The following is a 27,070-nucleotide window of genomic DNA, read 5'->3' as shown; positions in this document are numbered from 1 at the left end:
AGGGAGCTGCTGCACCGCCGCGTTATGACTCATTACAAAACAGGAAGCACCGATATGTGTTCTACAGATTAAAAGTATCATTCAAATTTACATAGCATGTAAAAATACTACTAGAGCGCAAGAAACAATATAATTGTATCAAAAAATTCAATGAATGATAATAATAGCACTAACCCGAGTCAGCATCACGGCACTTTATATGTCTTTATTGTAAAAATCAAAAGAACATAGTAGTACTTTGAAATACATAACCGGAAAACCATAATTTCATTCAAACTTGACAGTGCCCAACCGCCGCCACCGGCCGACGCCTATAGGAAGACCTGTAAGTTAATAATTTACTGTATATTAGCTATAAAATGAATTTTTTAAACCGGGTAAATGGTTTTATGAGCCCAATCTCTTCTGCTGTCTTCGAGAAAACAATTTCTAATGACTACTTATAGACTTTACAAGACGTAACTACACTTCGGCCCTAGTTTGAAATGGCGTGGCTAGAAGGAAGTTATTATTTTAATACACTGAGAGCGCTTATATGCAGTCTCAAACAACCAAACGGGCATATATTACATATTTATAGGCTATATATAGCCAAATTGTGACAATAGCTGAGAACAACAAAAGTTAGAAGTTTAAAATATAGGTATTAAACTGGTGTTACTGGAAGTTTGGCAGTTAGGTCATCAAAGTTATTCAAAACCGCACATACGCCTATTGAATACAGCTGTCTATGATTAAAACAACTTCTGAACTCCAAGTTGTACTTTTTCAGTGCCACTGCTGACTTTTGTTGGATGCTTTTGTCTATCATGGAAGCCCTATGAAAGGACTTCCTTATATTAGGCTACCTCTAAGACAAAGAAATAGGCCTACAATCTCAAAATAAGAAGCATATCTTTAGGGCCATAATCATACACAGTGTATATAATACATACAAAGGTGTGATATATGCATTTGTCATTATAACTTTATTAATAGTATCTTAGTCTTAATAAGAAGAGACATTATGTTCATTCCAGGTTGTCCTCTGTATTGAATGTTATGACATCATTACCTCTTATCTCATCTGTATTGAAATATTAAACATTATGCCATTACAATCTCATATTTACCAGACTGGATGCTTTACATTAGTCACACTGACAGGTACTGTTTGATGGGCCCCAGTTCTGATGCTTCTCCACACTGCACAACAACACACCGGACCTTTGTTGGCCTTGAGTCAAACTCCTGGCCTGCATTTACTGCTAGGCAGCACTGGCCTGGATCCATCTTTGAATGAGAAACCAATGGTGTCCTGTCAGTCTGAATGTCTTTTCTCTTTTCCTGTACAAAATAGAAAGAAAGTGCAGAAAAGACTTTCTAGAAATCTGTTCACAATATACGTAATCCTAATAAAAAGTAGTACTTGCAGTTGCCTTGGATTGAAACATCACTTATGTAACTTAATGTAAAGTGAATTTTCAGCCCACTTATGTTCAGTTTATATTTAGTTTTTGATCTGTTCTCTGTGTTTAAGAAAGAATATGGCGTAATATCCTGAAATTCACAATAGTGATATTAGAGGGGATGCATACTTTTGAAGAATTTTCAAATTGGTACGTTGACTGTACGGCTACAACCAATTATTATTTTCATCATCAATTCATCTGGAGATTTTATTTTCTCAATGAATTGAATATTCTTTTTTTTCTGTAAACTGGCAGAAAAAAAGTAAATTGAAAATGCTTATTATAATTTCAAGTTCAAGCTGACATCTTAAAATGTCTCGTTTGTCTCACCAACAATTCAAAACCCAAAGATATTCACTTAACAATTATATAAAACAGAGAAAAACACCAACATGAACAAACTGTGATATCGTCTCCTATATTTTCTGACCTAATGCAGAATTGCTCATCGTTTTTTAATTCATTTTATTTTCACATATCCACAATTAATTTACAGATTATCCGTTGAATAAAAAAATAGTTGCAGCACACACTGTTGTGTGTAGTGATGAAGTGAAAGGAAAAATGGAAGCTGATAGAAGAGACGCAGGAGGTGTGACTGAACAGTGTGAGTCGCACATAAACTGTTGCCTGCAGGCGTTGTCTGCAGTTGTAGCATGCAGGCGGTTTTCTCTGATGCTGTGTGTAGTTCAGGACTCGGGACGTTTTCATGAGAAGCGGCCTGCGTTTCCCTTAAGGAATGCTTGGCTGTGTGTATTCAGGTTGAGTCCCTTTTCACTGTCCTTACTAAAGGCTTTGGAATTTCATTAATCTGTGTGGGTGTACAGCAGCGAGTCAGCTCAATATAGCCACCGTCTGTATGCGGAGTTCAGCTCTCTGCAAAATTACAAATTACAATGCAGCAGCCCTGCAATAACGTCAGTCTTTATGAAGCTTATAGTGTTATTTTTTGACACTGTCAGAAAAATGTTGGTTCGGCTTGATTGTAAATTTGGAGGCAGTAGTCAGTGGTTGTTTTTGTATTTGATTGCATTTAGAGTTGAAACAATTAATCCATTAATTGACATCAATCAAAAGAAAAGTAATCAACTGTTTTCATAATCTGATTCAATTTATAAGTCAGTTTTTCTTGCAAAAATGCCAAGCATTCATTGGTACCAGTTTCTCCGTTGGGAGGATTTGCTACTTCTTTCTGTTTCTATCACTGTAAATTAAACAGACTGTTGGTCAGACAAAACAAATATTTGAGGTTGTCGACTTAGGTTTTAGTGACAAGCATTTTTTTTTTTTTTTTTTTGCTATTTTCTGACATTTCATAGACCAAACCATTAATTGAGAAAGAAATTGGCAGATTAAACGATGATAAAATAATCCTTAGTTGCAACCATAAGTGCATTACATCATTTTCATATGCTTTATAGGCCTATATCTTTTAATGAAGTTTGAGATTTAAGAGCTGTCTACGTTCAGCCATGTCGACTATCGCTGCTAATACTCATAATCCAGGTCTCGTTCTGTTGATTGAAAATGAATCACTACTGCTGGAAATATAAAACATGACTTTTTCCCCTGTAAAATTCAAAAGTTTAAAAATAGTTGGCAGCTAATAAAGTAACAAAAAAACTCAACTCATGACAATGTCCACAGTCCTAATTCTAACCATTTTTCTAAGATATTGTTGTCATGACATTTAAACAGTGTCTTTGTCACCAAGGAGGCAGAAAGCAACTGCTTACTTGGTTTTTGGCGGAGCCTCTCAAGTGGTATTCTGAATTTCCTGTGTTCTGTACCAGTTTTTATATGAGTAAGTTGTTTTGCTGCTGCATAGAAAAGCAAGTGAGATTAGTTATTTCAGATAGAAATAGAAGACCAACCTTTTCCCACTCTGACACCTCACCATTTAAGTGACAGCTCATACGCTTGCTCCAAACTCTCTTAGTGGCGAATAGTTTCCAGAAGAAAATCCTCATAATATCAGATAACAGATTGTCAGATTTTTTTTTTTTTTTTTTTTTTTTGAGAGGAGAGTTAGTAGTCTTCTGTCTCTTGCTGCTGTTAGTTTTTATGACATGACATCGAGTGGGAAGTGTGTGGGTTGTGACATGACTTTGACAAGCTCATATACAGTATATTAGCTAGCTACGGGCCACATGATCATTAGGATATCAGAGCACATAAAAGGTTACAAAACTCCTCACATTTCTCTTCATATTGTGGTTGACAGCAGATGAGATCACATTAGTACAAATCACTAAAAAAAATGCACAGAGTAACCGTTTTAGGGACATGAGATCAACATGACGATTCTGCAGTGTTTATTTAACTGGTCTGCTTTCAATTTGTCTTTGACTTTATGCTGCAGTGATCAAATCCATCATTTCATCATGGAATAAAAGTTGACGTTATCTTGATAGGTGCAGGCCTGCTTATTTTCTGCTTATATCACTGTTCAAAGTCCGGTAGGTCATCAAAAGCATAACCAAACATGTTATCCTTTTTACACAAGTTAGAGGGAAGAGCAAGCAAGCCAGCCCTGTTGGAGAGAGCAGAGGGAGGGGGGAATATGGGGAAGTGGAGATGCATTTCCCATAAGTCACTGTCAGCCAGCTCCTCCCCCCGGTTGGCGGAGAGCCAGCATCAAGCAGAGCAGAAGAAGTGCGGCAGAGACTGAGCAGAGAGTGAGAATCAGAACACGAAGGAAGAGGCAGACTAACAGAGCGCCTAGTTTTGCTAATGTAGATGACAGCCCGTTCAGAGTGGATACAGGGGAGAGAGATAGCAGTTCAGATTGGCATCTGTCGGTACGTCTACACGCCCCTCAGCCTCACACATACACCGAGTTGTTTTTGTGGTTGTGTTTATTGCAGTGGGTTTTTCTCTATTTCCTTTCCACGTAAATTCATTTGGGGTGTGGTGTTGCGCCGTGCTTTCAGAGCACCGGCAGAGTCTTAAGAAGGAAGTGACAGTTGAATTGCTTTGTTCTACATATGTCTTGGAGTGCGTGAAGTCGGCACACAAGGTAATGACATTGCTAAAGCCTAAACTTTTGCATTAGCTTTGATTGAAATTTAAATACATTTGCCAGCATATGTTTTGATGTCAGCTTTTCTTTAGTATTACTTGTAATGGTATCGTCTTGTTTGAGATCTCAGGATTAACCCTGGTACGACCTCTATCAAGAATATCTACGTTTATATGTGCAGAAAATGTCCAAAGCTGAGTGACAGGGAGAAGCTGTGGTTAAGTGTAATGGATACACTGATGCAACAAGCTGCAACTGTAGTCCTAATTCTCAGTTTGTGGCTTTCAAACTGCATTTAATGCACATAATAAGCAACGCTGAGATGAAATGAGTGTGCCGATTATACAGTCATACGTGTTTCGACGACGGTGACCTCCGAGCCATTGGCGGTCAGTCATGCAAGCTTTTATTGGAAATTCAGCCTGGCCATGCCTAATGTGCTGTAGTGTACTTCCTCTGACTGAAAAAGAGTACTTGCTTTCAACGACACAGTTGCAACTGTCAAAACAAGGCCAGGGTTGAATTTCCTGTCTCATCTGCCCACCGCAAACTTTCAAAGTTTCAGTACATTTCCGATGCTCAAGTGATCAGTATGATACTGAACTTACACGGCAAATAAAAGGCTGTTAAGAGGCTGATTGTCATGTAGTTAACTACAGTAAAAAGCCTACGGTGTTGCATTGAAGTGGATGCACATTTCTGTGGTGAAGGGTAAGTATCTCATCTTCACTTGAGTCAAGTGGATGAACTCCTCCACCTTACTTGATCACTACTGAAGGTCGTGGAAATGACAAAACAAAAAAATTCAGGCCTGGTGATACAAACAGAACATAAATAATTACATTAAAAATCAAATGAACAAAAATAAACAAATACAAATTATAGATACACTTGACTTGTCTTAAAGAAAAAAAGAGATATACATACTTGGTTGTTGTAATCCAGTTTTTTTTTTATCATGTTAGCTGATAGTAAAGTCCTTTGTTACATTATGGGGAACCAGTTCTCACAAGCACAAACCTAAAGGTCACTCTATTGATGGTAAGCAGCAACCATGTGATGTACTGTATAGACATGGCATTATGTTGCATTACAGAGGCATTGTGTTGCATTACAGAAGCAACCTGTTCAACTAAATCACTTCCGTGTAATACCCTTGAAAGTGCAGATTGTAAAGGAGACAAATTGGCATTGCAGTTCCACAGTAAAATAATATATATATATATATATAAATTTGCTAAATATATAAATTTGAGACACTTGAAAAGTCTCAGGGAAACACAGCCGACATGTCAGTCAACTACACTAATCTACAATTACTTACAATTGGTTCTAGCCAGCCAGTTTGCAGCCCCAGGCATATATGATTATTAGTTATTGCAATTTTTACTTATTTACTTACTTATTTGACGAATATTTTCATTGACCTGGCAGCATGCCTGGCCTGTACAAGTGCATAGACAACACTTATAGACTTATAGACTTCATATGATGTTCTGTCTTTCAAGGTCCAGCAGATGAGATGGCGGTGAGGCAGAGGATTTTCAACTCTACAGCACCGTTCTCCGGGTCACCCCAGGCTGAGCTGAAGGGGTCATACCCAGCCTGCTCAGCCACGGACCAGGAGACGGAGGAAGAGGAAGAGGAAGGGAAGGACAGCAAAATGGAGTACCTGCACCAGTTAAACCATCATTTGAATAAAGTGATGACACATGGAACTGCAGAGCAAGTTGGAGAAACACCATTGAAGACCTCAACCATCATTGCCCAAGAATGTAAGTATGCCCTTCAGAATTTTTTATAATAAATCGAATAACTGCCAGAACAGAGAAAGTTCAACATCACCACTGTGCTCTCCCCAGGTGTACCCCAGGAATCTCAAGCGTTTAGTCCATCCTGCTCTGAACGTTCCTTTGTTCCCTCTCCCCACTGTTTCAACGTCAGGTATGAGATAACTTTGACATCACCGCCTCTACATTTCACTTCTCATATTTGTGTTTGTGAAATTTTCTATTTCCATATGTGGAATTCACACTGTTCCTTTTGCCTCAGTCGTCACTCAGAACACAACAACGTGGCGTGCCCGACCTCAGCGTCCATCCAGGAGCTGAGCCGCTCCTCGACACAGCTCACCCCAAGAAGGAGGACCCGCAAAAGACAGAAGCGCAAGGGGAAGAAAAAATTGGAGAAGAAGGAGAAGCAGCGACACAGACATCGTGTGCCTTCTGGAGTCCCTGAACAGGAGAGCGGAAGTTCTCTGGTCCGGATCCTGGTAAGAACTCTGATTGTTCTGTACATCAAATTGAGTCTAGATATTAAAACCACTGTTAAAAAGTTGGTTGGTGCACTCTATACTCTTGTATTCTTAAAAGAGCTGAGAGTGCTTGCAGTGTTTTTCTTGTGAATCATCTTCAAGGATATTTTGCCACATTCTTTGGCAGTCTGAGGCTCGATCCCTAGACACTCACATGCAAACACTAGCCTTCCTGTGTTGTGGAAGTGAATCACTGAATTCAAACAAAGCTGCCTCTCACGGCCTTGAACATTCAACCCCTGAGCAAACTCACCTGAGAATGTAAACATCTTCTAGTCTGATCAGCCGTGCTTTTTGTTCTCCTCCTGTAGGAAGAGTCATCTCTCGGAGGGATAAGCAACCTCAGTTCTTCTTGCTGTAGCAGCATCGAAAGATCAGAAGAACAGGACAGAGGGCCTCCTCTTTACAACCGACAGATCTACAACACAGGGTCCAGCTGCTCTCCTCTGGCCTGGGGAGAACCGGTCTGTAACCTCCTCTCCAGCGTCCATTCCTATGGGCAGGACAGCGAGTCCCTCAGCAGTGTGGGAGACTATTCGCTGGCTTTAGCTGGCCTTAGGGGCAGCGTCAGTCAGGGGGACCCGTGCTACACAGGGCCTCTTTTCAAAGATGTGGAGAGGGATGCAAGGGAGGAGGAAGATGATTTCTCAGCTGATGACTCAGTCAGCAACGAGGGAATAATCTTTTACAATGAGGTAGGTTCTGCTTTCTTCTCTCTATATTTGTCTAAATAAGATTCATTATGCTCAAGTTTAAGTTACCAAACTAACTCGTTACTCTCTTTTCTTATCAGAAAATCCAGCCTGTGGACTCCGAATACAAGGAAGGAAAGGAGTATAATCTCACACAGTTCATTAAGGAAGGCTCCTATGGCGAAGTACACATCGCTGAAGATGTCAACACAGGCTTCAGATTCGCTGTCAAGAAGGTAACACAGAGCACATCTCCCTCTTTTGTTCTTTTTCAGTGCCTAGTTTAGAGTGTTTTTGTGTGATTGCTGACTGTTTTTTTCCTTTCTTTCTTCACAGATCGCCCTGAAGAGGTTCAACAGTGAGGAGGTGGGTGCGTGGAGTGCCCTCAGATCTCCCCGTGTGTTGGAACTCTTTGGAGTGGTCAGAGAGGGGCCTAATGTTATCCTTTTGATGGACCACAAATCTGGTAAACAAACCTCTTTTATGCCTTTTACACAAAGCACAATCTATCACTACTCACTGCTGCTGTTGAGATAGAGCATGAGATTTAAAATTGTTGGGTGAGATGTGATGAATAAGTGCAAACACATGTACAGTAGGTACAACATGAGGATAATGTTCAAGTGTTCAGAAATACGGATGTGATTAGTGTCGAGATGTGGAAGTGGGTGGTTCTGGGACGCTAGAAATGACTATTGAGCTTCCTTGAAGTGTCGCGGTCCAAATTACACCAAACATCTGGAATAGGAGACGCCAGCTTGACACACCTTGGAAGTTTTTTCCTGTCATCAAAGTTAGGTTTCTTCACAGGCCGTAACAGCAGAGGGAACAGTTGAATCAGATGGTGTGTATTGGTAAATATTAACAAGACATAGTCATTGTCCTGGTCTGACCGTATTTGTTATTCCAGGCTCTCTGGGCCAGCTGATAGCAGAGCGGGGACGACTGCCAGAGGACCTAAGTCTCCACTACCACTCACAAGTTTTAACAGCGCTGGAGTACTTGGTGAAGAAAAAAGTGGCGCATCTTGATATAAAAGGTACGCTATGCCAAGGGCTATTATGGCAATTTCATTTTCTCAAATATACCAAATCTCACAACAGTCAGACTAATGTTAATGTTTTAGCTGAGTTATTCTAAAGAAGAAGAAGAAAATCAAAACATGAGAATGCTCTGTTGAAAATTGATTTTCATATCTTGAAACTGTATCTTTTTGGCACATGGTAGCTTAAGTTTGACATATCTATCACAACTAAAATCCTTCAAACAGATTTATAAAGACATACAGTACTTATACATCAGTTTGGCCTTAACCCGTTTAACCATCATTATTAGTTTTTTAAAGGCGTGGAAGAGAGAAAGATTCCAAAAAATGTTTTTTTTACAACGATTTAAAAATGGACAGTTTTTCACTGATCACTGATTTTGTATATGTTGTTTTTTATACAGCCTTGAACTTTGAAGTTTGGTAGGATATGAATGTCAGTCAGTTACCTAAAATCTGAATGTTAAGACAAAAATATTAACAGCAGAGATTACACCTAAACATACCCATCAGATATTGGCATCGGCCCATAAACACTTTCAAGATGAATTTTAACACAGATCAAAGTAACTCAATAGTAATAACAGTAAAACAAAATGTGTCAGCTTGACTTTTACTTGTTATGGTACCTGGTGGAAAACAAAAACAGACCGAGAGAATAAGTCAGATTTCTAATTAGTTCTCATCGGAGGATTTTGTGTCTTTTTGTGCAGCTGTTGTGTGGAACACAAGTGTCATAGATACAGTCTAGATTTGATCTTCAGCACCTGTGTTGTGAAACCAGACTACCACAGAGAAGACGGCAAGCTGGGAATTTCCCACAGTGTGACTCACCGCTGCTCTTTAGAAACGGCGCATGTGCGCAGAATAAGGAGAGCAAGAAAGCAAGGGAGAATGAAACAGAGAGGGGGGATGGGACGAGGAGCAGGAAGTAGTCAGTGTGAGAACACGGGGAGGATAAGTACAACGACAAAGAGAAGGAAGAAGATGAAGATAAAGTGGGGGAAAAGTATTAAAAAGATTAAAAAAGGAAAAACTCAGAGGAACGGAGTTAAAGGAAGGGCAAAAAAACTGACAAAATCTTGAGGAAGCACAAACAGCATGATTGTGGCTCAGGCGCCACCTGGTGTTTGTAATGCTTTAGGAACAACAAGGAAGTAAAGCCAAATCTCTATCTGCTGTCTGTTTGTTACCAGTCTCCACATTCATTCCACATTAAAGTGTTTTCTACAGCAGCTGTCCCTCAATGACTTCATATTTCCCCTTTATTCTGCTCCTTTGTCTGGGGGCTGTTTTATGTCTGTGCAGCTGCTCTGTTTCTAATTATGTCGTCCATAAACCCCACTGTACGAGTTCTGAGCAGCGTTGAGATAAATACAGTGGATTGACTCTGCTTGTGTCCCACAGCTGACAACGTGTTGCTGTCGGAGGACGGTAGAGACACCTTCCTGTGTGACTTTGGACATGCAGAGAGACTTGACAATCAGGGACAGAGCCTCAGTGTGTCCAAAGGTAAAAAAAACTACCTTCAGCCTTTCTGTTAGGAAGATGTGTAACGTATCCGCTTTCCTGCCTTAATTGACTGTTTTCCCAATGTAATTCAATGCAGATCTGAAAGGCACAGAGACCCACATGGCCCCCGAAATTGTGAAAGGGGATCCCCGTGGAGCCAAAGCAGATGTGTGGAGCAGCTGCTGTATGTTACTGCACATGCTCAATGGGTGTCAACCGTGGACGCGATACTACACCTGTATTCTTTACCTGAAGGTATCCTTCACAGAGACAGACCGCTACACCCTGCCGTTTCATTACAGACGTTCAAATGTGCCCTTCACAGTATTCACATCAGACCCTGATTGAGTTCATTTTGTCATGGTTAACAGATCGCTAACGAGCCTCCACCTCTGCGAGAGATCCCACCTGACTGTAGCCTTCTTACGGCTGAAGTTATCAAGGCAGGCCTCCAGAAGGATCCAATCAAGAGAGCATCAGCGTTCGACCTCAAAGAAAAAACCGACAGAGCTCTGAAAGAAGGTAACAAAAGCTGTGCTACATTTTTACATCAATGCCAGCAATGCATTAACACTTGTAAATGTTTAACAGTTTGTAAATGGTTAATATATTTGTGTGATTGCAGTTGGAGGACTCACCAGCCCAGTGAAGGGACCCTACACAGAGCCCCTGTATACTTCCAACAAACCTCCTGACTCCCTGCGACTCATCAACAGCAGTGTCTCCTATGAGGATGAAGAACATCAAGAGTCTGTTGAGAAAGTGATAACAGCCTGGAGTGTGAAGGAATCGGATGACGACAATGAAGAGGAGGAGGCTGATTCAGATAAGTTAGAGCGAGGGAAACCTCTCTGTTTACAAAGACTTGTCCCTGAGCCAAACCACAAGATCACCACTGTGTCTGAACTTGACCTGGATTGGAGTAAACTGGAGCGAGGTGAGGTTTCTCTCAGTTTTCTGCTTATTTTTCTTGTGCCAGATGTACTGTACATTTCAAGTCCTCCTCATTGTTTTTTTTTCTGTTTGTGTGCAGATTTCTACCTGACCAGTCTGTCCCAGCTTCATTCTGCTGAGAAGCAGGAGCAACTCCTGTCTTGTCTCAGCAGTGACCCTTTCTCCAATCGCGAACCATGGGACAAAAAGGTACACACTGAAGTTTATGATAGAGTACATCTCTGAATTACTTCATGATATGAAGAAGTGAGAGTAGGAACAGTACAATACAGTTATACATTTTCAATCCAGGCTCAATTCATCACATTGTCTTATAACTGTCTGGCCGTTATACTTCCCAGTTTTGAAGTGGTGAGTCTGGGTTACTAACTCAAAACCTTGTTTATATGTTATCATTTACCCGAGGAAACCTTTTTTGTGGAACTAGTCGCAATTTTTGACACACATTCCCTTGCAAATTGGACATTAAAGCTTGTAACCATCAGAAACATCCAGAAAAAAACGTAAACCATGTTTGTATAATTTTAGAAGTATAAGAATTGTTCAATTCAAAATGAGTCATTTTGCTTAAAGGTTTGACAGGTCGGCATTGTTAAATTATTCTGAAATAGGGTCCATGTACACAATGAGTTTTTGGCCAAAGTATTAACAAACCTACTATTCTGCCTTATTCTTTTATCTGATCTTCTAGGACTCTGGTCGCTGGTCTCTGAGCCCAGGAGATGACTTCAGCTCTGGTGTCTACTCCTACAACAGTCAGCCAGATGGGCAGGATTTCAGTATAGATTTGCTGGTTCACCCACAACTACCACAACCCTGCTGTTTTGAAGGTGAAATGAAAAAACATTAATGTCTCTCCTGTTTTTAACTACTTAATATAGTATCAAACTGTAACAGGTGATACCTTTTCTCTTACACCATGTGTATCTCTGTTCTGTGATTGGCTCAGGGGTGGATGTCTGCATCCGAGACTTCAACAGGAGAAGCATCCGGATCAGAGAGACTCGCCGGGTGAAGGTGGGCCACATCGCCACTGGAATCAGCGATCAGGTGAGACCTAGCAGCCTTCGAGACCAGTTATTCATTCTGGTTGGTCTCAGTCTTCGTAAAGAGCAAGATTACGCTTGTTTAATACTAACGTGTGTGTCTTCTCTTCTTTTTAGATCTCTGAGAGGGTTTTCACTTTGGAGACACAGCAGGGCCAGCACGTCACTCACGACGAGGAGGTGCAGGAGTCAGGTCTGGAGCTCTGCTGTGTTCCTGCTCCAGACTTCAGCCCTGCCTGGAGATGGAGGATCAGAGACGGAGTGCTTGAAACAAGATAGAGCTCAAAACACATCCATCAGCTGTCGTGTCATTTCAACTGTTGTACCACTGTTGAAGTCTTTGAAACTCTTTCATTTGTCTTTTTGCATAAGAGCCATGCTTTCATCAAGATGTTAAAAATTTACCAGAACTGCCTTTTTAACATACTTGTCTTAAGTTTTAAATGTAATTGTGTTGAGTGACTATATAGCCTTTTGTCTTTTACATGCATGTGACTCAAAGTACAGAGCTTTTTTGACCACTGTGATGTTTACATATTGACATGTTGTCTTGTAATGTGTTTACATTGAGCCATTAAACAGTGTACTGAACTCTGCATAATGTCTGATACATCATTGATCTCACTTATTCACTTCATTCACAATCAAATCTGTAATATCAACATCATATTGATTAGTTTACATTCTACACAGTGACATTTCTGTGTGGTCTAAATAAATTATATGGGATTTATTTACTTTACTTATAGAAAGGTAGATCAAAATAGCAATTGTCATTTCCAGGCTTTGAATGCTGTTTGAACACTATCAGGCTGTTTGCTTAGGTGGTGTTCCTGTACATCTGCCCAAAACTTTGATCTGAACAAAATGACTAACTAACCAGATTTTCATTTAATTTGGTCCCCAGTGAACTATTTGTGACGATTTGATGATCCTTTCACTTTCCTCGTTTGCGCAACAACAGTTTAGTCTTTGTAGATCTCGCTTGAAATGACTTGAAAAGCACCGTAATGTCTACATATCCATGACATTTGTTGTGGATATTCATGAACCCTAGAGGTTGAATCTGAGGTTTTGTCACCCAATGACTTTTCTTTGAGCACCATCATCAGGCAAAATATTAATGTAATGGATAGATTACTGGAAATCTTAGTAAGAACATTTACTGTTTGATGGCCTCTCAGGCACTGCATGGCTGGGTTCAGGAGGTATAGGGTGAATAAATTACCAATTAAGTAAACAAATATTAACCCTGGTGAATGAGAGTACAGCCTGAATGAGTCACTCTGCTAAACTCCATAGACAACAACTAGCTGAACTGTTACCGTAATCCACAAGGATCCCTGCTACAACGTAGAGATAGGCACTTAAGTTACTTATTTTTCAATAACACACACAACTTTTAGAGGCAGAACAGAGTCCTTTACTTACGCATATTCAGTATTTTTAATAACCCAATGGCCTATCCTTCAATAGCTCCCACAAGACTAAATTTATATTTTTTCTTCAAATACTGTTAATATAGTTAGAATAGCAAAATTGTGCATATGTTCTGAAGCTCTTGGAATCAACTCTGGTAAATTATTTATGTATGTATCACTGTAAGACGGTTCAATATAAGCCCCTATAAGCCTTTATTCATTAATACATATCAAAAGTAAGCGTGTAAAGATTTTATTTATTCCAACATACAAGGTCACTGCAAAGACTTTGAGGGAAAATTGAAACAAATTTCAGCTTTACAAATGTAATAGAAAAAGGTGAAAAAATCAGTGTCTTCATAGTAAAAAATGAACACAAAGGCACTAACAAACAAGAATATATAAAAACATGTTTTTTTCTGTTGCAGTTTGAAAAACGTTAAAAATACAGTACTTGTAAAGTGAGGTAAGCATCTGTGAGTCCAGTGCTTTCTGTGTCTGCAGAACAACATCTTTCTTAGACCACAGGAAATGTCAGTTCATGACATATGGCTCCAATCACAAGGAAGGTTCCTCTTTGTGGGAGCCACATTAAGGTCACAATTCTGGTCAAAATGTCAAATTGCAGCCTATGATTAAATGTGACATTAAAAAAGTAGTAGTAGTATATTGTTTACTGTCAAGTTTGCTGACAGTGCCTTTTTTTTTTTTTTTTTTTTTTTTTTAAATATGAGAAGATGCAGGACATGTCTAAACATGGATACACATATTGCTTTGGAGACAAGTTCCTGCTGTGGCACTTCAAATTGTTATCCGGTGACATAAGGTTATAGAACGCATTCACAGGAAAAAAACGGGAGGAATTATCTGGGTATGTTTGAGCCCATATTATTATTTGAGATGTAATTTGTCTCTATCTTCATTATCTTCTTGGCAAATTAAATAATTGTTTGTAAAAATCTCTCTTTTTTTTTTTTTTTTAAACTTGATTTTAACTTGATGTGACCACCCTCAAGTCAGCAGATCATTACAGAGTTACACCAGTAAATACTCACAAATACATATGAAGATGTATTCTCAAGCATACACAAACCATGATGAAATTGATAAGAGAAAGTGGGGAGATCAGAAAAGCGAGTCAAGTGGAACGAAAGTAAAACTACAATGAAAACAACGCAAAGAGGAAACCCCTAATTTCATCAAAAAAAAAAAAAAAAAAAAAAAAAAAAAAAGATTTCAGTCCGTAGATGTTTCGGCAATTAGGGCAGAAAACAGAATGCAGTGACTTGTTTTAATCTGTACCAAGTAAAAAATAAATTACTTATAATACGTTCCCTGTTCAAGTCTGACAACCTCTTCCCTCCCTCCCATGTTGTGCATATAATCATGCACCGCTCACTTCCACAGCGGCATAGGGATTATGGGTACGACAGCGCATTCAGTCCAACTCCCAATTCTGAGTAATGAATGGGAGACAGAAATGGAGCGTGTTTCCTCGCATCCAAATACAAGTTCTTCCTGTTCAACTTGTTCACTATGCCATAGCTTCTTTCTGTTGTCCTGGTTGTCTTCCTGCTTCCATGTTCCCCATTGTTGCAGTTATTCTCATCTTTCCACTGTCAGCTCTTCACAGACCCCTCACATCTTGCGAATGACTAGAACAGTGGTGAGGACACCCGCAAGGAAAACCCCCACCGTTTGCCATGTGGGAGTGCCGAAGTGGGAGCGAATGCCCTCCTAAAAGTCAGGAATAACAGACATGAATATTAACATGTGTCATACAAGTAACTAATCAATTAATGATAATTAATGATTTATTTTGAACTGAATTTGTTATTTAGCTCCTTACCCAGCCACCTTGATCCCTGATCCAGTTGATCACATGTTCCCGGAGGTAGTCCATGGTCCAAGTGATTATTGTTCTGATGATATCAGGAACATTAGTCACAAGAGCCTAAGAAGGTGTGAAGGGAGGATGTGTTAGACTTTATTATTCAACAGTGATCAACATTTTTCACCTTTTTCTGACATTTTAAAATCGACCAAACAACTAATTTAGTAATTGAGAAATCAAGAGATTAATTGATAATGAAAATAATCATTAGTTCCATAATACAGCACAGAAGTGGGATACGGGGAAGCCGCTACACTCACTTTGATGACGAGTCGACAGGCAAAGTAGAACAGCGCAACCACCCTGCCCCAGTTGAATTTTCCATCCGAGAAGATCTCAACGGCGACTCTCATAAACATCTCTTTCGTGGGACTGAGTGAAGAGTCGTTTATCATCCTGGGGAAAACAACATTTAGCAATTAAGGACAAGGTAATTTTACAGTTATTAATGGTGAAATCTGGTAAATTCATGATTCTTTGGGTGTGGAATTTGATGGGACTACCACACAAGACAAGTAGCCTACCTTTGGAGCTCTACATTTCCATCCAACTCATCTCCAATCTGCTGCAGGCACTGGGCAAGCTTCTTGTGGTTTGGGTCACACAGCTCTCCTCCACCCAGCTGTGCCCTTGTCACTTTAGTATTGTCGTCTCCATGCCGCTGGACACGCTCGTAGATGAAGCTACACAGGGGGACAAAGACGGACAATAAGTATGATCTCACTCTTTTGCCCAATTCTATAATGAGAGGGCAGAGTGTACAGTATGAACTTACTCCTTTAACAAAACAGCTCCTACTTCCAGTATCTGCTCTTTGCTGTTTCCTGAGAGACAAAGGTCGGTGTTAAATCATCCAAGATACAACAGTTTTACAACCACAATTTTCTCATATAATACACAAATTAAGGAATAATATGACTGTATGTGTAGTGTCACACTCAACAATGAGTTGATTAAGATTAAACAAACTTAAAATAACGGATAAAAAATGAAAACACTTTTAAAAAAAATATTCGTCAGTATATTTCGATTGATCTCTGTGCTCTCCTCTTTATATCTGTTGTTTTTATATATAAAACAACCACGCGAGAGACATTTAAAGTATACAAAGGCAACACATATACCTACAGTCTGTTATTTGTTTGCTAACGTTAAGTTAATTTGCCGAAGTTTGACACTGTTGCGGCTACATATAATACTGGACATCTACCTTGACATTTTCAATGTCAAAGGATGAAGTCTGCTGATAAGTATGTTTCGGTTTTCGTTCAGTTCTGCTTATTCACAGCTGTCTAACTGTGACCAAGCCATCTATAAAAAAACGCAAAGTGCTCGCGTACGTCGGGCTAACGTTTAGCTATCATGCTAACTTCAGTTCAGCTAATGCCAATGCTAGCAAGCAAACGAGCAACAACCACAAAACAAGATTTAACAGTTAAAGTGACAAATGGTCTATGTCTACCACGCTGTTGTCAACACTGTCACCGTGAAATTAATTTCATAATATTACCGTTGCTACCTTGATCACCTCCTCCCGGGTGCGATGCCATCTTGTTGTTCTGTTTAGATCTGCTTCCGTACCGTCATGTGACCACATTTTATTTGTTTGTTGCAACCGAAACCGGATGGCGCCTGAATCAGATTTGCTAATCTCCTCTGGAGCTGATGGGACTGATGTGATACCACGATGTTAAACGAATGGGGCGATGAGCTCATGCGCTGTTGATGTTTTATAGATCTATTCACCGCATTTGTCACTATTATGAGTGACGCTTTGTGAAAGATTGTTCTGCAAACGAACAATAAATTATTTAAAGGGTGTTTTTACAGCTCTTTGGTTCCATTAGTAAAACTTATAAAACAATAAAAAACGTTTATGTCCGGATTTTTTTTTAGCCTCGCCTTTTCACCAACGTCATTTCCTGTGTCTTGTGCTCTTCCGTCCGTCGCGCGAGTCTACAGGCCTCTTTACGACTCGGCAGGCAAAGATGGCGGATGCACAAGTACGTTCAGAGAAACGGCGTGGTTAATCTAAGTCGATATATTTACATTTAATAAACAGTTTAGTCCGTTAATATTGATTATGTGTCTTTAGTTTGTCCTTATACACGATTCTGAGCCATTTCAAACCACATGCAGGCATTCATAACAGAAATATGTTGTCGTTCAGCGAACCCTCGTGTAGCGTTGCATTGGACTAGCCGGGATGCTAACTGTGTTAGCTTAGCTTGCGGTGTCGTTAACGATTCACATTAACGGCGCCTTGCTTTGTATAGTTGTGGTATTGACAGTTGTTACAACACCCATTTAAAATGCCCTTTATTGTAATTAAGTTAAAGAGGTATTGGTTCAGCTAAGGGCGATTTTGCGTCTCAATAAGAGGAACTCATTATTCATAGCTAGCGAGGCCGGAAAATGAGTTAACGTGGTTTTTGTGCTGCACAGTATTAACGTATAACTCCTTGTTGTTCCACAGACCGAGAGGGCTTATCAGAAACAGCCCACCATCTTCCAGAACAAGAAGCGTGTTCTGGTCGCTGATGGTGGCAAGGAGACTAAGGAAAAGCTCCCCCGCTACCACAAAAGTGTCGGGCTTGGCTTCAAAACCCCAAGAGAGGTAACTTGGAACTGTCCAGAAACCTATCCAGAGTAATGAAAACACTGTGTATAGTTTTAAGTTGCAAATGTTTTTTTGTTTCCCTCTTTCTGGTCTTCCAAGCCTACATAGTTTTGAAGATAGTGCCTATTTGGTAAAGCCGATGAAGTCCTTCCTACTGTCACTATCCTGCAAATGATGTTTTTCTCACGATGGTCTTCCAAGCCCTCTGGGTTTTGACGACAATGCCTAATGGCAACACTGATGTAGTGTAGTGACAGTCTTTAATTAAAAAAAGTTTTCGAAACCTCAAGAGAGGTAACTTTGAACTGTCCAGAAACTTATGCAGCGTAATGAAAAGAGTTTCGACTTGACCTAACAGTTGGGGATTATGTATATGATGATAATACTAACAAAACTTTCTTGTTTTTTTTTCCAGGCTATTGATGGCACTTACATTGACAAGAAATGCCCCTTCACTGGAAATGTCTCCATCCGTGGCCGTATCCTCTCTGGTCAGTTTAACACTTGAACACTGTCTTGTTGGTACTCGTTTGGGGTGCTGCAGCAATGTTTGTATGGTTTCCTGTGGACTTGCTGTCTTAGAAAACACACTGTGCTCTATAATCAAACTGCACACATGGTGACCCTTAAATGCTAAAAAGTATATAAAACTGTACTATGGTTATTCTGTCGTGCAATAATCTTGTATGTAATCCAGAAACATTGTGTTCAAGAACACAATTACAGATTACTTAACAAGACCAGGCAGTGGAGGGTTCCTCATCATGGAGACTAAAAGCCTTATGAATGTAAGTTGAATAGTGTGGTAACTCCTACAACTTGTGGGAAATTAATATCCACCCTTGGTTACAGTTTGTGTACTTTTAGCATTGATGCCTCAGTTTTGGCTCTGTTGTGTGCAGTTTTCCGGTCAGCAAGTCAACAGATCTCTGTACAGATGCAGCTAAAGCAACCCAAACCAGAATTGATGTCTTTACAAGCTAACTTGGCTGCAAACTCCATATTGATTCCTTCCTCCTGTCACTGTTCTACAAATGATGTTTTTCTCACGATGGTCTTCCAAGCCCTCTGGGTTCTGACGACAGTGCCTAATGGCAACACTGATGTAGTGACAGTTTTATTAAAAGAAGCCTCCTAATGTTTTGACCTTGATGCAATGTCCATGAAAAGATGTTCAGCACTGCTGGGAAAGTCTAATTCTGATCTGTGTTTGTGGTCTAAAGGTGTGGTGACCAAAATGAAGATGCAGAGGACCATCGTTATCAGACGTGACTACCTGCATTACATCCGCAAGTACAACCGCTTTGAGAAGAGGCACAAGAACCTCTCTGTCCATCTGTCACCTTGCTTCAGGTACTAAACCTCTCACATGTTGTGAATTTAGGATTCTTACAGTCAGAGCAGACATGACAGTCAGATATTCATATTTTAGTTTCCAGACATGGATATTTAACAAGAATTGTATATGAAAAATGGAAAATAGTGCAGTAATTTGTTTCCACTTAGCCAGATGTAATGTTGGGCTTAATTTCACAATTGTTGGTGCACCTAATGACCTATAACCTTTTTTTTTTAATTTCTGTGCAATGTAATTTTCCCTAATGGGTTACAGAAAAGATTATCAGTAAATCAACTCCAGTCTGTTTAAATCTCAGTTCAGTTGACTGTTTTGTTATTGACATATTTAGCTGCAAATGATGTTTATCTCACGATGGTCTTCCAAGCTCAGAGCTTTGACGACAACGCCTTATGGCAACACTGATGCAGCTTTCCTCATTATACTAAGGCATAGTTGAATCTTGATCTTAAGTTGGTCTCGTACAGATAGAAGTTCTTTCCTCTCTGATTGTGGTCTTTTTCTTTTTCTGCAGAGACGTCACAGTTGGAGACATTGTGACCGTCGGAGAGTGCCGACCACTCAGCAAGACTGTGAGGTTCAACGTCCTCAAAGTGACAAAGGCTGCTGGAGCCAAGAAGCAGTTCCAGAAGTTTTAAGTGTGCAAGATGACTGTGAACAGGAAGGCTGCCATTGGCTGACTTGTCTCACTGTCAAATAAAGAAAACCTTGTTTAAATTGCCTTTTCTGCTGTTTGACTTTCTTAGTCCAACTCTCATTTCCTTTGGCTTTTGAACTAAATCATACATGAGCACAATCTGTTTTACTTGTCTGTAGTTTATTTTTTATCCCCAAGTATATCCAGTGGTTCGCTAGTGTATAATGAACAGATGTGGTGGTACAGTGAGTATTACCAATTGGTGTGTGACAAGGTGAGATGGATCCATCCATGAAATAAAGAGAATTTATGTGCTTAACTTGAGCTGGAGATAATTTTGAACATCAGATTATTCAGACTTGCCGAAAATGGGCGGTACCTTAATCAGATCTGAATATTCAGAATAAAATCTAAAATTGGTCAATTTAGAAAACTTTAAATATTTATGAAGGTGATTTCAGATCATGTGGGCCACCTAAAAGTAAGTTCAAAATTTTAGTTTTTTCAAAATAGTGTATGTTAAACTTCATAGTAAACTGACATCTTAAGACTAAGTCTATAGGTACACAAGCTTGGCAATTTATTATGTTCTCATAGGTTGTCAACTCCATAAGGGTAAAAAGAAACGGCAATTGTCAATTATCAATCCTACAACAAGACCAATGACTCATGGAAACTGAATCCCAGACTACTATGAAAGGCAGAAGGGACTCTCTCCCACCCTCTGCTTAAAATGACAGAGTGCTCAAGACACGCCTGTGGTCAGTTTTTACATAATAAACTACCAATTGAAGAAATTCTCAAACCCTGGACGTAAATACATTTTTTTTGCAGAAAAGGCAACTAGCAAATGGGAATAATGTGACAGTTCAATCAGAATTAGTTAAACTGGCAGCAAAGCTTTCTGAGATATAAAAACAAGACTTGTGCTTTATGAGGAAGGGTGAATATACACACTACGAAGATATTATAAGTTTGGAATTTACAACTTAAAGAATGTACAAGGTGTTCAACCAATGTGCTTATTCACACGTGAGGAGCAACTCCCAAGTTTATAAATGTACAGAGAACATACAGAGATGACTGGAGCATGTGCAGTAAAGTGGAGGCACCAAATGTATAAGGATATTAATATAATACAAAGATATTATTATCTATACTTATAGATTATATAGTATTTAGTATAGTATTTTAAAGTATTTGTTTTTCTCTATTGAAAACTTTACAGTGTACATACAGACAGCTGACAAATTAACAGAAAAACTGGTACAAGTCTGAATGCTTGACCCTTACAGTGAGGGGATCTGGTGGCTCTGTTATGCTTTGGGAGGCATTTTGCTGGCATGGTTTGGGTCCAGTTGTCCTCTTAGAGAGGGAAGGGTCACTGCAAATCAATACAAAGTTGTTCTGAGTGACCACCTTTATTTTGTGATGAAACATTTATATCCTGATGGGAGTGGTCTCTTCCAGGATGACAATGCCTCAGTTCATTTTGGACTGACGTGTTAGGCAGCGCTCTCCATCACTATCATTAAAACAACAAATGAGGGAATATCTTTTTGAATTGTGTTCCTCAGCCTGGGAATTGATTCTACAAGCATCTGGAACTCTTCTGGAGGGATTACACCATTCAGGTCAGTCCAAAATCTCCCATAGGTGCTCAGTTGGATTGAAATCTGGTGACTGTGAAGGCCATAGCATATGATTCACATCATTTTCATACTCACCAAACCATTCAATGAGGCCTGGTGAACTGGGGCATTGTCATCCTGGAAGAGACCACTCCCATCAGGATGGAAATGTTTCATCACATGATAAAGGTGATGACTCCGAAAAACTTTATATTGATATGCAGTGATCCTTCCCTCTAAGGGGACAACTGGACCCAAAGCATGCCAGTAAAATGCCTCCCACAGCATAACAGAGCCACCAGATCCCTTCACTATAGGGGTCAAGCATTCAGACTTGTACCAGTTTTTCTTTACTTTGACACCCATCTGTATATTCCTGTACACTGCAGCGCCCCCTAATGGTTCACAACATGTTAGTCACGTTGAACAAATTAGGCCAGCAGAGGGCGACAGATGACTGTTTTATGTTGGTAAGCGATCAAGACGAGTCCAACACATCTATGACGACACTGTAATGGAGCTACTCAGTTGTCTCAGCTGGTTACAGTGTTTTAAATGAACTTCTGCCCCATTCTGTATTCTATGACTTAATTTATGCATTGACAGTGCTGGTTTTGTAGAAGAGTCACTCATTTACAAAAGTACTACAGTGTAGACTTATTAAAAACCTACAATTACACAATTTCCTAAAAGCAATTAAGTAACCAATATAACTAATTGATTGAATTTCCAGTCAGGGAATTGATTGGATGAAAAACATCCAGTATTTGTAACATCAGCAAATACGTTTGGATGATTAGAAAGAATTAGTTCTTCCATAATTTCTGGTCTGGCCTTCCTCTCAGTAATGTGAGATGAATTTCATAAAGATACACAAGGAGGAATTTGGCAAAACCTTCCTATAACTTAGTGACAAGTTGTGAAATACAGGATTTTTTTTTGCAGTGTGGTTACAACTTTGAATAGCATGGAAACCTAAAATAATGCACCTCACATTTCACCTCATATGAGCAGCAGCAACTTTAAATCTCTTCAGTGTCAGTGACGAAAAGAAAATGCCATTTCAAATTTGAAGCTGCATCGGGTTGCGTGATGTGTCATTTTTGCACATGTTGTAACTGTTATATGAGCATCACTCTAATGACGTTATGGCCAATATGACCTCCTTCCTTTGTACGGTTACAAGCGTGATGATGCTCTATAGTGTCTGAGATCCAGATAAACACATGCAAATACATACACTCAACAAGCATAGATGTCAGTGTATTCATGGCCTGTCTGCATCAGCTGAGTCATTTGCATGTGTCCTTATTTCTGCTTGAGAAGATGATAGTTTTTCTGTATGGGAATCAGTGAGCGCCCCCCCTCACCCACCCTCCTCTCTGCCTGCCCTTCTGTCTGCTAAGTGCCACAGCAGAGGCGTCACCATTAACATAATGATGCCGTACATGTTTTTTTTCCCAATGCTGCAGTGAATGTGGACCATATGGTGATGACGTGAAGAGGAGAAAGTGGTTAATGTGAGCTCAGCCATGCAAGTAGTTCCGTCGTTTAATGATGGTTTTGCTATAAAGAAAGAAAAAAAACCCCTCAATCACAGTTTTCACTTTTGTTTCTGTTGTGCTAACAAAAATCCCAGCTCTCCGCCCATGCTACAATATTTACCTAAACAGCAGTGTTTCAGCTTCAAACCACAATTTGTTCTCTCTTGTACCGGGGCTTTCCCAGCTCCTGCTCTCTGCAGGCGCAGACACTACGGGAGGGTGGGAGGGCCTCAGGATGTTCTCCGAATAACAGGCCCTCTCACGAGCAGACACCCCAGGGAGCAAGAAAGCCCAGCAGGCCACCCAGCCCACATGAGTACATGCTCCCACAGAGTGTTTGTTTGAGGGCAGAGGTCTGATCTCCCGAAAAGTCCGGCAACCATAATAAACCCAAGCTTGACAGTGTTGCACTGTGATGAATATGCGCTGTTAGAGAAGTCTGTTAGTATAGCTGCTGGTTGTCTGCTGATCTGTGTGCATTTTCACATTTTTGTTTAGATAAAACCATTGAACAATAAAACTGAAGAAATTGGTTTACAGTTTTAATGAAATTGCACATAGAACCTTAAAAAAAAAGTCATATTTTCATGATCCACACATTTATTGTGTATCACAGGCAAAGAATTGTCGTATAGAAGTGATGTAAGGATTTGGTTTTCAGTGTTTTCAGAGTGAACACAAAATCCGTGTTACCAGGCAATGAAACAAATGTTTGGCTCTAATAAATCTGAACTGCTACCACATGATAAAGTGATACAGTGGCATTGTTATACTCTATATTCCAAGCTACATGACTTTTTATGGTACTATTTCTAGTCTTTTGATTTTCTGCCACCCCTGCAATAAAAATCTCCTTCTTGGTTTCATTATACATAATCTTATCTGCAACTGTGGTTCATGGCCGCATTTGTTCTTGGCTTGTTGTAAGTTAGTCCCAACATGTGACTTGAAGCTCATGATACCACAAGATGAGCTATGAAACCCTTCAAAGAAAACATTTTCTGCCTCAATGTCTTAAAAGGTTCTCCAGGTGGTGATGTGAGCTTCTGTGATGGAGAAGCCAGCTTCTTTCCATCTCATGCTTCTGCAAAACAACCTAGTTTTCCATTTGGAGGCATCGCCAAAAGGCGAAGGTGAACAATGTAGAGTGAGATTTAGTGCTTCATCCGTCACAAGCCGACGACTCATCCAGACTGGCAAGGTCAGAGCAGATGGTGCTCGAAATAATCTATTCAATTAAGAGAGAATGAATCCAGACGTTATAAGGACTTTTTTTTTATCTTCACATCTGAATAAAAAACATCACCACATTTTACTGTTAAACCACAAAATGTTGTGAAAATTGCCACCCATATAGTTACTTTATATGGGCGTCCCTCCTCTGTCTGTGGCAGTAGACATAAAGTTATTTGAACTGTCGTACTTCCCTCATTTCACATTCCTCCAGTCTGCCAACATGTTTACCCAGTGTCATGGAGCATACTTGCGGTCGTGCTTACTTGTGTATCTAATGGCAGGGATGTTAGCTCAGAGGGTCAGCCCAATGAGGGTAATGACCACTATCAAAACAGAGGCCTTCTGGTGGCCCAGCAGGAGTTTGGGCAGGAGGGGGGTCGTAAGTCCCATGCTGGACCCCTTGTTCAGGGTTGTTCGGAGGCTGTCAGCAGCACCTAAACTGTTTTCCAACAGAAAAGGCAGCAGTAGACCAGATCTGATGGGCTGAACAGATGGAGGCCACGTTATGTGGTAGAGCCGGGGCTGGAACAGATAAAGCCCTTCATCCTCTGGTCTGCTCTGTCAACACTGAAAACAGGCCTCATCTCAGGCTGTGCTAGATACACAACTAGTCTTGTGCACAAAGACGAGGTTGAAGTTGTTCAAAAATCTGATTTTAAATTAACAGATGCACTGACTGGCTAATTCATTGATTACAGACAGTCATTCAAACAGTCATTAAGTATGAATAATTGATTTAATTTTACTGTCCAGTAACACAAAATGTTAAGAAGTCAAACAATTGCATCATGCATTACCTCCTTTCTAGAGATTTCTAATAGATCCCTGCTATGATTGGATATCTCAGTTGTCTTGAAAGTATAAATTCATTACTTGTGTAAACTACTGGCCAACATAAGCTGCTACAAAAACCTGCTGATACAGAGCAGTTATTGTACAATTCATTGATTGACAAAATGGATAATGATCAAATTTGTTCCTGATTTAGATTGATTAGGATTGAGGAATATTTATGCATGAATTGAATCAGATATACAGTGTTGTAACTGACATAAGCTGATGCATAAATTTAGATTTTAGTTTGGGTTATGTTATACAGTATATCATGTTTATACTTGTAAGACTGTGTGTGTATATATTCATTCAATTTTTCTCCTGAGACATTATATGTAGGCCATTTATATTTATATGAGGTCATATTGTGCTGTTAGATGCTGGTCAGTTCACATAGCGGTTGATTAATGAGTTGGAATAATTCCATGAATGATGGGTCATGTAAATGTCCAGATGTGAAAATAAAACTATTCATTTGTTACAGTACAAGCTGTAAATGTTAATGTAGTCTACCCTTCAAGAGGAAAACTTATGCTAGTGTTGCCGCTTACTTTGTCATTGCTAGTTTTTTACTGCAATATAATATGCAACCATTAATCCCAGCAGTTTTCAGCAGCTTGCTGCAGGGGTGCACAGCAGGAACACTGTGGGCTCCACTATGGGTCATCGCGGGGTCAAACTCCACATCTGGACATGTCATCACAGCCCTCCGGATCTGCACAAAGACACAAAGACAGCCAATGTTCTGGGTTCAAAGACAGACTGATGTCTGACAACATCCTATTAAAAAAATATGCGCTATTATATTTAGCCACAAATAAATGCTCATATGAATAGCATGTAAATTGTACTTGTACATATTAGATGTGGGTCAGGGTGGCCTGCCGTTGGGGTTTGATGTCAGTGAAAGTAGATATATGGGCATGTCAGGATCTATTACTTAAAGGTTAGAGGTTCTGGTCACAGTTATCAGTGTCTGATATCTCCAACAGCACCGTGAGCTTCTTAACTGATTTTAAGTGATTTAACAGATGTGGTTGCTGCTCTTCGCTCGCACATTTCTGTAATCTCATCAAGACCGCTGAGATTATTCTGTCTCTGAAAATGTGTGTGTCAGAGTTTTGTGAAAACATTGGTTATATACTCGTCATTCTTATTTTTCATGTGAGTGAAAATTACACGACGGGTAAAGAGTTGATCCTGCTCCTTATTTCCTGCAGAGCTCTATATCAAAGAGTATCCATTACAAAACTTTGATTGATCATCGCTCACCTGGCCTGTCTGGTAAGCTGAGAGCTTTACAACCACAACATATAGATTTGCACGACAGCTCCTAATTCAATATTCTCATGTTAAGCCGTCTTCATGCCTGTCTGTCAGACAGACTACATGTCTGGCATGTGTGAGTGCGGTTGGCATCTCCAATTTTACACCATGTTGTCAGATCAAAGTGGGAGCTGGCGCTGGCAGGTCACAGGACAGGGTGTTGCGTGCAGCAGCGCTCTTAGGTCATGTGTGAACCATCCAGCATGGCTGTCATCAGAGCATCCCTGGGGTGTGCTCTCACTGACTGATGGCCTCACACTGGAGCCCCAAAAACCTATAGTCCAGAAAACTGGTAGGATCTGGACTATATATCTGACAAATGCTATTTTCAGTGCTTCATGGGCAATGCCAGGTGACTTGGGTCTGCAGCTGGAATACATTTATATACATGGATATGCTCTGTTATACACACAAAGCAGGATTTCTAATTTTAAAGCACAGCAGAAAGAGCCAGATTATTATTAATGCATGCAAAAAGCAAAAAAGAATCACTACACAAAAATCAGAAGTTGCAGTCTTTTTTTTGCAAGGATT

The 27,070-nt window shown here is 39.9% G+C and overlaps 3 protein-coding genes and 3 non-coding genes across 9 annotated transcripts; 5 read left to right on the top strand and 1 right to left on the bottom strand.

Annotated features, from left to right (window-relative positions):
• Positions 1-282: 282 nt before the first annotated feature.
• map3k14a (mitogen-activated protein kinase kinase kinase 14a) lies at positions 283-12,634 on the top strand. Of its 3 annotated transcripts, none has more exons than XM_044332095.1 (16): positions 283-325; positions 5,982-6,248; positions 6,336-6,417; positions 6,526-6,745; positions 7,099-7,482; positions 7,581-7,715; positions 7,816-7,945; positions 8,390-8,518; positions 9,932-10,036; positions 10,134-10,291; positions 10,408-10,558; positions 10,662-10,973; positions 11,070-11,179; positions 11,682-11,820; positions 11,940-12,040; positions 12,154-12,634. In XM_044332095.1, the coding sequence occupies exons 2-16, from the start codon at positions 5,996-5,998 to the stop codon at positions 12,313-12,315; spliced, it is 2,571 nt and encodes an 856-aa protein (XP_044188030.1). In that variant the 5' UTR covers positions 283-325; positions 5,982-5,995; the 3' UTR covers positions 12,316-12,634. The 3 variants fall into 3 exon arrangements, with proteins under 3 accessions (XP_044188030.1, XP_044188028.1, XP_044188031.1); XM_044332093.1 differs by lacking the exon at positions 283-325 and adding an exon at positions 4,006-4,252; XM_044332096.1 differs by lacking the exon at positions 283-325 and adding an exon at positions 4,450-4,470.
• Positions 12,635-14,186: 1,552 nt separating this feature from the next.
• On the bottom strand, positions 14,187-17,160 carry LOC122966964 (apoptosis regulator BAX-like). 2 transcript variants are annotated; one of them, XM_044331309.1, is made up of 6 exons: positions 16,871-17,160; positions 16,127-16,175; positions 15,876-16,034; positions 15,612-15,747; positions 15,307-15,411; positions 14,187-15,194 (listed from the first exon to the last, which is right to left on the bottom strand). In XM_044331309.1, the coding sequence occupies exons 1-6, from the start codon at positions 16,899-16,901 to the stop codon at positions 15,096-15,098; spliced, it is 579 nt and encodes a 192-aa protein (XP_044187244.1). In that variant the 5' UTR covers positions 16,902-17,160; the 3' UTR covers positions 14,187-15,095. The 2 variants fall into 2 exon arrangements, with proteins under 2 accessions (XP_044187244.1, XP_044187242.1); XM_044331307.1 differs by having other exon boundaries at positions 16,862-17,153.
• Positions 17,161-17,248: 88 nt separating this feature from the next.
• Positions 17,249-20,045, top strand: rps11 (ribosomal protein S11). Its single transcript, XM_044331310.1, has 5 exons — positions 17,249-17,354; positions 17,828-17,968; positions 18,387-18,462; positions 19,195-19,324; positions 19,843-20,045. Exons 1-5 carry the CDS (start codon positions 17,340-17,342, stop codon positions 19,964-19,966), a joined length of 486 nt encoding a protein of 161 aa, XP_044187245.1. The 5' UTR covers positions 17,249-17,339; the 3' UTR covers positions 19,967-20,045.
• LOC122967839 lies at positions 18,138-18,221 on the top strand. Its single transcript, XR_006398695.1, has one exon. It is a non-coding gene; the product is annotated as a small nucleolar RNA SNORD35 (small nucleolar RNA).
• On the top strand, positions 19,001-19,084 carry LOC122967840. Its single transcript, XR_006398696.1, has one exon. It is a non-coding gene; the product is annotated as a small nucleolar RNA SNORD35 (small nucleolar RNA).
• LOC122967841 lies at positions 19,661-19,742 on the top strand. The gene has a single exon (XR_006398697.1). It is a non-coding gene; the product is annotated as a small nucleolar RNA SNORD35 (small nucleolar RNA).
• Positions 20,046-27,070: the final 7,025 nt, after the last annotated feature.

The sequence above is a fragment of the Thunnus albacares genome, chromosome 17 (assembly GCF_914725855.1).
Source record: "Thunnus albacares chromosome 17, fThuAlb1.1, whole genome shotgun sequence".
Classification (NCBI taxonomy): domain Eukaryota; kingdom Metazoa; phylum Chordata; class Actinopteri; order Scombriformes; family Scombridae; genus Thunnus; species Thunnus albacares.
The sequence above is the reverse complement of the archived record's forward strand: the minus strand, read 5'-3'. Positions and strand labels throughout refer to the sequence as shown.

Excerpts from the sequence above, each read along its gene's own strand:
- LOC122966964 (XM_044331307.1), bottom strand. The coding sequence starts at position 16,901 with ATGGCATCGCACCCGGGAGGAGGTGATCAAGGTAGCAACG. Across the intron at positions 16,176-16,861 it reads AGGTGATCAAGGTAGCAACG|GAAACAGCAAAGAGCAGATA; the intron begins GTAATATTATGA and ends TTTGTCTCTCAG. Across the intron at positions 16,035-16,126 it reads GGAGCTGTTTTGTTAAAGGA|CTTCATCTACGAGCGTGTCC; the intron begins GTAAGTTCATAC and ends CCCCCTGTGTAG.
- map3k14a (XM_044332095.1), top strand. The coding sequence starts at position 5,996 with ATGGCGGTGAGGCAGAGGATTTTCAACTCTACAGCACCGTTCTCCGGG. Across the intron at positions 6,249-6,335 it reads AACCATCATTGCCCAAGAAT|GTGTACCCCAGGAATCTCAA; the intron begins GTAAGTATGCCC and ends TGCTCTCCCCAG. Across the intron at positions 12,041-12,153 it reads CCACTGGAATCAGCGATCAG|ATCTCTGAGAGGGTTTTCAC; the intron begins GTGAGACCTAGC and ends TCTTCTTTTTAG.
- rps11 (XM_044331310.1), top strand. Across the intron at positions 18,463-19,194 it reads CCGTGGCCGTATCCTCTCTG|GTGTGGTGACCAAAATGAAG; the intron begins GTCAGTTTAACA and ends TGTGGTCTAAAG. Across the intron at positions 19,325-19,842 it reads CATCTGTCACCTTGCTTCAG|AGACGTCACAGTTGGAGACA; the intron begins GTACTAAACCTC and ends CTTTTTCTGCAG.